Source organism: Pelobates fuscus, chromosome 6, assembly GCF_036172605.1.
Source record: "Pelobates fuscus isolate aPelFus1 chromosome 6, aPelFus1.pri, whole genome shotgun sequence".
NCBI classification, from domain to species: Eukaryota; Metazoa; Chordata; class Amphibia; order Anura; family Pelobatidae; genus Pelobates; species Pelobates fuscus.
Genome location: NC_086322.1, coordinates 231894986 through 231907683, shown reverse-complemented (window position 1 = coordinate 231907683; position 12698 = coordinate 231894986). Strand labels below are relative to the sequence as shown.

At 41.3% G+C, this 12698-nt stretch overlaps 1 protein-coding gene across 1 annotated transcript in view; it reads right to left on the bottom strand.

Moving 5' to 3' along the window:
- The window catches only part of GPR179 (G protein-coupled receptor 179), a 28290-nt gene that overhangs the window by 3053 nt on the left and 12539 nt on the right, over positions 1 to 12698 (bottom strand). The window contains exons 2-10 of the mRNA XM_063458833.1: positions 8525 to 8633; positions 7982 to 8066; positions 7515 to 7708; positions 7034 to 7102; positions 3700 to 3809; positions 3351 to 3589; positions 1494 to 1632; positions 1085 to 1190; positions 853 to 999 (exon numbers count right to left, since the gene is read on the bottom strand). Of these exons, the coding sequence (XP_063314903.1) occupies positions 853 to 999; positions 1085 to 1190; positions 1494 to 1632; positions 3351 to 3589; positions 3700 to 3809; positions 7034 to 7102; positions 7515 to 7708; positions 7982 to 8066; positions 8525 to 8633 (1198 nt within the window). The remainder of the gene's footprint in view (positions 1 to 852; positions 1000 to 1084; positions 1191 to 1493; positions 1633 to 3350; positions 3590 to 3699; positions 3810 to 7033; positions 7103 to 7514; positions 7709 to 7981; positions 8067 to 8524; positions 8634 to 12698) is intronic.

Below are 12698 nucleotides of genomic sequence, written 5' to 3'. Positions count from 1 at the left end.
CGTGAGGACATCCAGCGTCGTTTAACCCCTTAAGGACCAATCTTCTGGAATAAAAGGGAATCATGACATGTCACACGTGTCCTTAAGGGGTTAAGGGAGTCAGATTCTGTGAGAATCTAGGAAGCGCCTTTAGTGGCTCTAGAGGCAGTCTTAGTCCTGCAATGTAAACACCGCAGTTTCTCACATTGCAGAACTAAGGGGGACAGGGACACTGCACCCAGACCACTTCAGTAGGATGATGTGGTCTGGGTGCCTATAGTAAGTAATACACATTTGTGAAATACTGAGCTCAAGTATTTTGTTTAAAAGCATTATGATTCTCTCCAATAATTTAAATCCATTGACTTTTCAAACATAGGTGTTATTTGATATAACATGTCTATGTATGAAAGTATATCTGCTATGGTTCTGCATTAGTCAAGTTGCAATGTTTGAAGGAACACTGCAGTACACTGTGGTTATAGTGCTAAAAGTGAGAGAAGACATGTATCATTTTTGTAGATGATGTACATCAAACTACTCGTGATATTCTGCTTACTGAGTTGCATCAACAAACTCATATCACACTTAGAGGTACCTAATTAAAGTTCTAGGTATAACCTATTTTTTTTTATAGGTGCAAGAGCTGTTGGACAATTATTAGTCATGAAACTCATAAGGAGATTACTCTGATACGCATTGGTTGCCAGTCAATTTATATTTCACCATAGTGGTATTGTTATATTATTCTTAGGGTCCTTTCATAAGGCGTATGTTACTATGTTATTGTAATTTTTTGTGCTAGATTTATTTTCTGCTGTATATTTAAGGTAAGGTATCTCTGATGTGTGCAATTCATGTTCATGTTCTTACCCGGATGTCATCGGGGTCCAAGCTGTGTTCACTCCATGCAGAGGTGATGCTGCTGTTCAGGTTAGAACGTGAACGTCGTAGGTCCAGCTCATCCTCGTACACCTCAGCTGCTATCTCTTCACGTGGAGGGCCCCCTGCATGCAAGAACTGAAACAACCATTCACAGTGTGGTCAGGTTCCTGGAAGTCACACAAGTTCGCATGTGTCTAAAAGTAATTTAGGGAGGATTTACCTTGGGTACCAAAAGTAGAATGAGCGTCATAGTGACCGTTCCATGTGTGTGGATGAAAAAAAGGAGCAGTGCCCAGTCTGGATGTAGTGAAGAGACCATAACAAATCTATAGTGGAGACAGTTTATAAATTAGTATTGTGGACATGTCTGCCTGGTCACATACTTGATGAATACAAGTCATGGATTGAACTGTGTTCCAATGATTAACTTTTATGGTTATTCACTAAAGTGTGAATTCAAAATTAAGATCAAAAGCTGAAACATTCTAGTCAGCTATGCCTCCAGTGTGGCTACTATGGTCTTAAATTTTAAATTCACTTTGAATTCTTCCTTTAGTGAAAAACCATGTTTGTCTCTAAGCTGGTTTTATAACATTAATATCATTACAATGAGTGACCTTGGGCCTTACCTAAGCACATGGAATGCTGCTGAAACAAGCATCTCGTTGTACACTGCAAGACCCATATAGCGTGGCTCATGGAAAGCAGAAGGAACTGAACGAGCTCCATAACACAAGAAACAGCCCCAGAACAGAAAGAGGAGCTCAGCTAGGAACAAAAAAATACTACAGAATTAGGTCTCCTATGTGCATGTTACTGTTTCCATGCCTCCCAAGTGTTCCTGTTTAGGAGGGCCCCAATTTTGAGCACAAATCCCTCTGTCCCTCTTTTCGGTCCTAATGTCTTTTTTTTTTTAGGAGCTCATCATTCTCGATGTATATGAATTTAAAGAAGAGCTCAACAGCAATAATGCTCACATTCATTTTTATTAACACCTTCACTACCAAGCAGGGCCACCATCAGGTGGTGACAACCATGCCATTTGTCACAGGCCTGGGGGGCCCGGGACCCATGTGTAGCGGTGGAACTGCCACAGGTGCAGTTGCACCAGCGCCTGCACAGTGATGGAGCCCATCAGGTGGCCAAAGCATTGAGGGCCACCCGATGGGCCCTATATCTTCAGGGGCCCGGTCAGCACTGTGGCCGTGTAATAGCGCGACCAGGCCCCTTTAAAAAAAAAATGCAGCCCCATGTACTGCTGGGAGGAAGTGACAGCAGGTCACTTCCTCCCAACTCACTCCGCGTGGAGTGGAGGCCATAAAGAGAGATAGCCAGCCAACTCCCATCAGCCCCAGCCACCCTCCTGCAATGTAAAGGTAAGAAACAGGAGGATGGGTGAAAAATGAGATGCATGTGTATATGTATGTCTGTGTATGTATGTCAGTATGTATGTATGCGTGCCAATATGTATGTCAGTATGTATGTATGTCTGTCAGTATGTATATCTGTATGTATGTCAGTATGTATGTCTGTCTGTGTTTGTGTATGTGTGTCAGTATGTATGATGTCTGTATGTATGTATGTCAGTATGTATGTCTGTCTATATGTCTGTCAGTATGTATGTATGTATGTATGTGTGTGTGTGTGTGTGTCTGTATATGTGTTTATGTCTTTTTCAGCATGTGTGTGTCAGTATGTATGCCTGTGTGAGTGTGTGTATGTATGTCTGTTTCAGTATGTGTGTCTGTTAGTATGTATGTGTGTCAGTGTGTGTGTATCTGTGTCCTTTTGTATTAGTACATGTGTTTGTGTCTGTGTGTGTATTCCTGTGTGGGATTTGGAGGCGGGCCCTCGGAGCCCAGACCTTGAACTGTGTTAGGGGATCCAACATTTCTGATGGCGACCCTGCTACCAAGCACTTTGTTATTGAACAATATTAGCATAATATTTATGTGAAGCAAGGGATGTGTTGCTAGCATATGAACATTTTTTGTTTATAGATTGCTTTGCAGACAAATCTAAAAATTCAATAAATTTACAAAATTAAAACTTTTCACTTTTTCGTTCATGGTTTATAAAAAAAATATTTAGACAGTATATAGTGTCCTTTATCTTTCAATATTTCACTTTTGTTCGTAACTACATTTTAGTTACATAAATTGTTAATAGTAACTCAAGTACAATTTCTCATAAGCCTATTCAGACTGCAAAATCTGGACATTGTTCACGAAGTTCAACAATGTCCAGATTTTGAAATTCAGGCCACACCTAAAATGGAAGTGTTCCATTTTGTCCATATAAAATGTTGGAAGGCATGTGTTTACCTCAGCATCTCACATAATGTCATCTTCAGATTGGACACCAGACATTCTGACACACCGTGTCTCTCATTTAATGTCAAATGGGGTAGCCCAAAGGTGTCAGCCATCACAACCTATTTATTAGTCAAAGATTAAATGGTAAAAAGACATACAAAGTGGCCTTACCCAGAGACATCATGTAATCCCAGCGGTCATGGTCACATGTGTAAAAAACAAGCCCCTCGCGTGTCTGTGAACGGATTACCATGGGAACACCTCTCTGTAGATTCTCAAGCATCCCCAAAGTCCATCCCACCAGGAACCAGATGCAAAACAACACAATGACAGACAACATGCGCAGCAAACGCATACTTGTCATGTATGGGACACGCTGTGCAGTCCTAGAAATGAACACCTTCATTACCCTGCAGAGAGTTAGAGCAACACCAGTACCGTGTGTTAGTATTATCTGAATACATGTGTGTTCTGTAATCACGTATATTGAAAAAAGGAGAGAAATATAGGATGCTCTTGCCTGTACAGTTTTAGAACAATGGTCCCATATACAATGCAGAATCCTAAGAGACGCACCCAGCGCAGAGCCATGCAGCGGAAAATACTTGGCTTGAAGTAGAGGATGAATACCTGCAAAGAGTTTATGAGAGTAGTGAAACGTCCCCTAAAATTAGGGGTAATAAAAGCCGTGATGTTCTCCCAAGACAATCCTTACAAATTGTTCATAATTCACTCCAACATTCTAGCAACTGATCCTATTTGCCAGACAGTTTGTTGTGAAGAATATTTCACAATGTTGGCATGTTTCTATTTCAACTCATCCTTTCAGTCTCTCCTATCCGACGTTAAACCTCATTGTTAGCTATTCCCTTGTCAAACCTTCAACTAGCCAATTCACTCTGTGTGATATCTACAATGTTCACCTTTCATATTTTCTACTAGTTTTTTACTTGCCATGTCAGCCTTTCAGCCTTCTGTTGGTTTCTCCATGTCAGAATTTATCAACTTTTCTATCATCAATAACTTTTCCTGTGTGAGATCTTCAACCTCTTGTTCTCTCTCCATGTTAGACCCTCAACTCTATTCACCGGTTTTCTCCATGTCAGACCTAGACCTTCAGCTTCTCACTGTTAGAAATCCTCAGTTCACACCATCAACCTTTCCCTTTCACCTTCCCACATGACAGTTTTACTTTTTGGCTAAAAGGGAGCAATGGAACAGGTCTGTGCCATGAATGTGTGCACCAGTTACTGCTGACTTGGGACTAGCACCAACAGAATTAGGAGTTATGATGGATGGGAAGTATTGTTTGTTAGATGCCTGGGTCTCTCTGCAAATGGTCTACGGGTTATGGATGATTGCAGAAAAGCGTAAATGAAACTGTGGAAATTTTGTTAAAGGGTTACTCCAACCACCATGACCACTTCAGTGATTTGAAGTGGTCATTGTGGTAGGAGTCTGTATTTTTTAATTGTGTGCTGGGAGCAAGTTGCAGTTATTAAAAATGTTCCTCACTCTTCGACTAAGCTTAACCATGCATTATGTTTATGTATAGTTGTCTACAACTATATTCTTACTGCTTGTTAACATGTTCGCCTTCATGTTGTTTCTTCTTCTAGAGCTATTGCCTTGAGTTTGTACATGTCTGCCTAACCTGGCTATATAAAACTATAACATTGTGCAATACAACTGTTCACCATGTGTTATGATGCTCTTGCTACCACTGTTCAACTGTATAGCTGTGCACAGTGAAATAAAAAGGTTTGCATAGTGTAATCTTTATTCATGTCTTTGCCATTTTCTAGTGAGCCCACTAACTTGTTTATTTGTAATCAAGATTATCTGGGTTATTCACTAAAGTATGAACCACATTCAGACTGCAAAATCTGGACATTGTTCACGAAGTTCAACAATGTCCAGGTTTTGAAATTTAGGCCTGAAAGAGCTGTGAATTTGGTTCAGATGCCGCCAGATCCAAATGCTTCAAATTGAAGACTGTAATTTTAAAAATCCAAACTATTTGCCTGCAGGCCGCGCTAACATACAGCAGGCAATAGTTAAAAACACTTGGTGGGCCGAGGGTTAATTATGAGGCTGCTGGCCAGCACTTGCTAGCCATGTCCCACATTAAATAGTTAAAAAATAAATAAAGACCCTATGGGGGTAAAATCTCCCAATTCCCTACCTGCCCATTACACCTACTAAATGTCTAAAACCAATTGCTGCCTTGTCACTAAAAAAGGCCTCATCCAATGGAGATAATATATCTACCTGACCTGCATCCTTCCTGCATTGAGTTATGAACTGCATATATTGGTAAGTATGCTAATCTGCTTGTTAGGGGGAACCCTCTACTAAGCAGTGCTAAGAATTGTCAAGAAGTGTATCACTTGACACCAGAAAGATAGCACTAGTAATGTAATATGGTGTCACTAAATATCCACGGAAAAAATGTAGCCATAATACAGTGACACCATATTACGTTACTAGTGATATCTTACTGGTGTTAAGTGACACAATTCTTGACAATTCTTAGCACTGCTTGGTCAAGGGTTCCCCCTGACAAGCAGATTCGCATACTTATTTAAATACATACAAGGGAATGAACACAGTAACGGAGGAGACTATATTTAAAAGAAGCAAAACTATCACAACTAGAGGACATAGTCTTAAATAAGAGGGGCAAAGGTTTAAAAATAATATTACTTTACTGAGAGGGTAGTGGATGCATGGAATACCCTTCCAGCTGAAGTGGTAGAGGTTAACACAGTGAGGGAGTTTAAGCATGCGTGGGATAGGCATAAGGCTATCCTAACTATAAGATAAGGCCAGGGACTAAAAAGTATTTAGAAAAAAAATTGGGCAGACTAGATAGGCCGAATGGTTCTTATCTTCCGTCTCATTCTATGTTTCTAAATGTCAATCATTGCCATAAGCTCTGAACTGTACACCTGGTAGTCAGCATACAGAAAAAATTAGAAATGGAAAAAAAAAAAATTCTCCTCATTTATAATACATACTCTGGCTCTGCCTCCATTAACCTGGATTGTTTTGTAATTTGCTAAATCTTTAAAGGGACTCTATAGGCATCCAGGCTACTTCAGCTCATTGAAATGGTCTGTGTGCAATGTCCCTATTGCACTTAGTGCTGCAATGTAAAACATTACAGTTTTAGAAAAACTGCAATTTTTAGATTGCAGCACTAAGACGGCCTCTGATGGCCATCTACCAGACAGCCACTAGAGATATTTCTGGAATGTTACCAAACTTTTGGTCCACTAACTGATGATGGATGTCCTCACACTCTACATGAGGACATTCAGTGTCAGCTATTTCCCCATAGGTAAGATTTGTTTCAGTGCTTCCCTATGGGGATGGCCAATTGCGCACGTCACATACGAGTGACGTTGGAAGTGGCTGTGCTGCGACCAAGCGCCAAGGGACATCGGTGCTGGGATCAGGTAAGTAAACAAAATATTTTTAACCCTTTATTTACCATGGCGAGGGGGAGCAAGGGAGAGGGCAATATAGTATCTCTTTAAATATAAATAAAAAAACATGAAGCATCGCATGGAAAAGGTTAAAGTTGATATTTAATGCTTTAATTAGTGTCAACATTTTCATAAAAGTGATAGTTTCATTTTAACTGCTGGTCCACTTGGGAAAAAAAGTGCTGAAGTGTTTATTTACTCCAACGAGACTATGGTGAGATGACAAGGGAATGCTATAAGCCAAAAAAGCAGAATTGAATGTTTCCAATTTGGCTATTTTATCAGAAAAAGTGCAATTCTGTTGTAATTTTCCGAGATTGCACAGTTTATAGAATAATCCTGTAATTGTAGGGGATTACTTACCGGAAAGTAGAGAAGCAGTGACCCAAACAAGATTGTCTCTAGAAGAAGAAGTCCTGAGGCACGAATTCTCTAAAAGGGCAAGCAAAATAATAAATCAGTATGTGAGATAGGGTTATTGACTAAAGCATAAATTGTAAGGAATTCAAAATGAATTTCACATTTTAGGCAAAAATGAGGTGAAATGAAAACAATGCTGACTTGGAGAATATTTGAAAAAATATATTTGAAAAATGTAAAACTCATTTTGACTTCCTAGACAGTGACACTTTATTGAATAACCCTTTACGTGTTTGTAAGAGAAAGGGAGAGTTAGCTGAAGAAGGCCAAGGACTGAAGAGGTGTGTGTTAGTTTGTTAGGGGTTTAGTTGTATATTGTTTTACTGCTGAGCTATAACACAGTACATTGTTGTATTGTGACTAAGTGTAGTACAGAAGTAGTGATGCCATTTTATTGCTTGTGGCTTTAAATATGTTTACTCACTTTGCTCTCCCGAAAATGGTAGGCCACCAGCATGCTTAGAAAGACCCCTAACATTCCTGCTGCTTGTAGTGACAGCACTGTGACACGGAGGGCCCAGTCCTCCTGTACAAGACACGGCGAACCATCCACACATGTGGCACAGCCCTCACTGCAGCGTTGACAGGCTGTTACCCCTTGGTATGAACTGCCTGATCCTGTGTGATATTTTTACGTACAGATAGATTAAAAGAACATGTAGAGCTATGACCAAACACACACACACACATATATATATATATATATATACATATACAAACACAAACTAAATCTATGAACAGGGCAAATACGTAACAATACTGATCACCACCACATATATACATTTACATGTAAATTTAAATACATATTAATGTATATAAATATTTGTGCACACTAGTAAATCAGACCTATGTACTAACACAGAGAAATAATTGCACACATTGTTACATTACCCTCATGCTGTGTCCTGTAATAGCCAGGCTGGCACACGCATCTGTACCTGCCCAGGATGGAGCCGTTTCTTTCATCCGATATGCACTGAATGGGGGGACACGCAGCTCAGAAGAAAGTAACTACATGTAGCCGCCAGTATGACATACATCTACTACACATCATAGCCATGTGTTCACATCACAAGTAGAAAATCTGTGACATCTATATCTGCACAACACACACAAAGTACTCACGAATTCCCAGTCAGCAGAGCACAAGATTGTGTAAGGTTTTTTTAAAACAAAAAAGAACTATACGATAGAATCTACTGAAATACATATGAAAAGTGTTGTGATCTGAAAAGTGGTGCAAATTTGTAAAGGTTGAATAATCCCCAGTGGAATATTCTTGTTGATTCTCTTGGTTTCCATGGTGACTGACCCACTTTTCGAACTTTGAACCACTTTTTAGAATATGACACTATAGTGTCCATAATGTTATGAGGATGAGAGTGTTAGTGTAAAACACACGACGAACGTGAATCGATGGCAGACCTTATTTACCTGTGTACTGTTCTCATCACAATTGTGGGTGTTGGCAAACCACTTGGACCCTTGAGCACACTGATCAATTCCCAAACTCTGCAGTCGTACGTCCACTCGTAAAGCTCCCCTTAAATATATACAAGGAAGTTATAGGTTAAGAGAGAATTTGTTTTTGCATTAAATATTTATTTCACACTCTATATATCTCAACATTTGTGACCCAATAATTTATGTTATTAACGGATTGCCACTGGCATCTCCAAAGGCATTTATTTTGTTTAACTTAAGTCCCCTTTCTCTCAGATCCTAGTTTTACTCAATATAATGTTATTTAAAGTTAGTGTGTTCTTTTTTTTAAATTATTATTATTATAATAATTATTATGTTACATTCTCGGCATTATAAAGATTGCATCTCACTGAGGTAATTATAGTGACTAAACAAGTCCCCTCACGTAATCCCTCCATTTAGTGTTAAACTGTTGTTTGAATGGTTTAACTCTGAATGAGGGTCCTCAACCAACCACAGCCTAGCTCCAACTAGCGGTATGGCTAAGGCTGCTTTAGTCATGCCAATTCACAGCAATGGGCAGCTGTGATAGGCTAAAATCAGTCAGCTGGCACTCGCAGCCGATCACAGCTGCTCATTGATACTCAGGCTAATGCTTCTTCATGAGCCCAAGCAGCACTAAGGGACTGGGCTACTGAGAACTCCCGTTTAGCATTAAACCATTCAAAAATGGTTTGAAATTGAACAGCAGAATGACGCCAGGGACTTCTTCAGTGAAGAGGTTACAGTGCCTGAAGTGTCTCTTTAATTCCCCTCTACAGTACTCATTAGATCCACTTCAATTAATTTGGTTTTCTTCACCTGCACTTCCTGCATCTCAGATTATCTATACTGCATACCTTCCATAAGAAACTCCTCCACCTTAAGTTCCTTCTTCTCTATCTATCCCCTTGTACTTCCTGCATCTCAGACTACCTATTGATTTCAACTTCTCATTCTCTCCATATCAAAGTACTCTCCATTGATACATTTAAATTTCCCTTTCCTCTCACAGCTCCCAATCCTCCCATACCCTCCATCTCATGCCCCCCTCTTTCACACATCTCCATGTCCTTTCTTAAATCCACCTCATCTCCTTCTTCTGTCTCAAAATATACTCTATTCTATTGTATTTCTTTTTCATATGAGTGCCCCAGTCTTTTGACTTACATATTAGTACATATTATCCTCAATCTGTTATTGCTTTATCAATATCCACCATTGGTATTTACTGCTCCACTCATACTCTCTCCATTCCAGTAAAAGCGACTCTGTAGGCACCTCAGTAACATGGTTTGGGTGCCATGTCCCCCTGTCCCCCCTTGTTAAACCTGCATCTGAAAACATGGCTACTAGAGGAATAGCAAAGTAAAATTCAATTTTTTGTATCAGATGGTCTCAGATTGTCTCATTTCGCTTTTGATGTGCATGCACACTAGCCTCCCAATGCTTTGCTGGACCAACCACAGGCAGAGCAGCGGGGTGTGGGATACAAGGTAAATTAACCCTCAATGAGTTCAATTTATCCCTCGTAGGGGGCTGTCATCTAAACTGTGACTAGGGCACTATTGTGTTAGGAATAAACATATTTAATGTTGCCTGCTTCTTTGCCAGTACACTGCGTGATGGTGCTTGGCAGCAATATATTTATGATCAGCAGCAATATATTTATGATCATGTCATGGTGAATCTTGCATCTTAGAGTTCTAAACATGTATTATTGCCTTCTTAATTCTTTGTGACTTTGTAGGCAGTAATTAAATACCACCATCAGACACCACTGGGTGCCTCTGGCCCTATACCTTAGGTTTGGTGACAGAGATGTCCTTAGGCTTTCAGGCATTCTGTGTGAAACATGTTCCTAGCACCAGCCACAATGTCAGTTTAAGGGCGGTATTCTGGGGAATATGTTTAAAGAGTTGGGGCAGCACAATATACTGTATTTACTTAAATCTAATGCACAACTTTTGAGGAAAATAAAGTTAGATTCGATGACGCATTACATTGGGGTAAAATTTGAAAACTTTCGGGCGAATCCACAGTGCCCCTTTTGCTACTTTGTTCCGCCGTTCACATATTGAAACATAGAAACATAGAATGTGACGGCAGATAAGAACCATTCGGCCCATCTAGTCTGCCCAATTTTCTAAATACTTCCATTAGTCCCTGGCCTTATCTTATAGTTAGGATAGCCTTATGCTTATCCCACGCATGCTTAAACTCCTTTACTGTGTTAACCTATTGTAAAGGGAAACCGTCACATCCCAGGATATTTTTTTTATTATGCTTCCTTAAACCTTATATTTAGCATATATGTATTGGTGAGGTGTAAAAGTAGAAATCCACTCGTTTTTATCTTGAATCTGGATGCTTCCATCTTAGCTCTCTGTCAGTCATTGTTATAGGCGTTGTCTTTTGCACCTGGCAGTCAGCATAGAGAAAGCATATGGAGCTGAGGAGAAATGAAACAAGGCTTCTATTTCTCCTGCTCATTCGCAATGTTTACCCTGGATGTGCCTGGACTAAATTGAAATGTGATGACATTTGGTAAGTCTTTAAATATAAATTTAAAAGAACAGAGAACATGAAAAGAGTTTGAGACAAGTTACAGGATTTTATTTGATGTTGTGATTTAATTTTTAGTGTAGTAACTGTCTGTGCTTTGAGGGCCCTACAGCTGTGGGATCCATTATTGACCAGCTCTCATTATGAAAGTAGCTCCATGCACACTTCATAACACTGAAGCAGTAGTGTGTACCTTGACAGCATTACCCAGCTCATGCTGTCTGTCAGATGTGCAGTGAGCCTAGAGGGAGCAAGAGAGTAAGCTGTGCTGCCCAGTAAATATATTTTTTAGGCATGTGTATGGGGAAAATTTCCGGTTCGGTTTGGCATTCCGAAATTTACCTTAAAGTAAAAAAAGGTGGGGGGACCTATTATCCTTCCCCACGGCCCCCACCCCAGAGCGGCAGGTGGGGGCCCTTAAGTAAAAAAAGGGGGGACGACCTATTGTCCTGCCCCGGCCCCCACCCGCAATCGGCGGGTGGAGGCCCTGAAGAATACCAATAAAAAACAATAAGGGGGGACCTATTGTCCTCCCCCAGGCCCCCACCCCTGAGCGGTAGGTGTGGGCCCTAAATTAGAATAAGGGGGGGACCTAATGTCCTCCCCCTTGGCCCCCACCCCTGAGCAGATGGGGCCTTAAATAAGAAAAATGGGGGGGACCTATTGTCCTCCCCCCGGCCCCCACCCCTGAGCGGCGGGTGGGGCCCTAAAGTAAAAAAGGGGGGGTGACCTATTGTCCTTCCCCCGGCCCCCACCCCCAAGCGGCGGGTGGGGGCCCTAAAGAATACCAATAAATAACAATAAGGGGTGGGGACCTATTGTCCTCCCCCCTGGCCCCCACCCCTGAGCGGCGTGTGGGGGCCCTAAATTAGAATAAGGAGGGGACCTAATTTCCACCCTCCTGGCCCCAACCCCTGAGCGGTGGGTGGGGGCCCTAAAAACCAAAAAGGGGGTGTAACTCATGTCCTCCCCCCTGGCCCCCACCCCTAAGCGGTGGGTGGGGGCCCTAAATTAGAATAAGGGGGGGACCTAATGTTCTCCCCCTTGGCCCCCACCCCTGAGCGGTGGATGGGGGCCCTAACTACCAATAAGGGGGGGGACCTAATGTCCTCCCCCCTGGCCCCCACCCCTGAGCGGTGGGTTAGGGCACTAAATTAGATTGGGGGGACCTAATGTCCTCCCTGTGCCCCCCCCCCCCGCTGAGCGGCGGGTGCGGGCCCTAAATAATAATTTAACCCCCCAGGTGACAAGAGGTCCCCAAACCCCTAGTCACCCTTCTCCCAAACAAAATAACCCCTACCTACACCCCTCACCCTAAAAATAATGAGGGGGGACGATTAACTAAGTACCTGTAAAATAAAATTAATAAAACTTACCATTTGATGTCTTCTTTCTTCTAAAATCTTCTTTTTTCAGCCACAAAAAAAGCCACATAAAAATCCAGAATGACCGTCACAATTAGAAGAAAAAAAAAAAAAACATGAGCGCAAAAAAAATAATCCTTCTTCACCCATGGAGGGCTCTGTGCAGACTGAGCTCTGCAGGGCAGGGGAAGGCTTATAAAGCCTTGCCCAGCCCT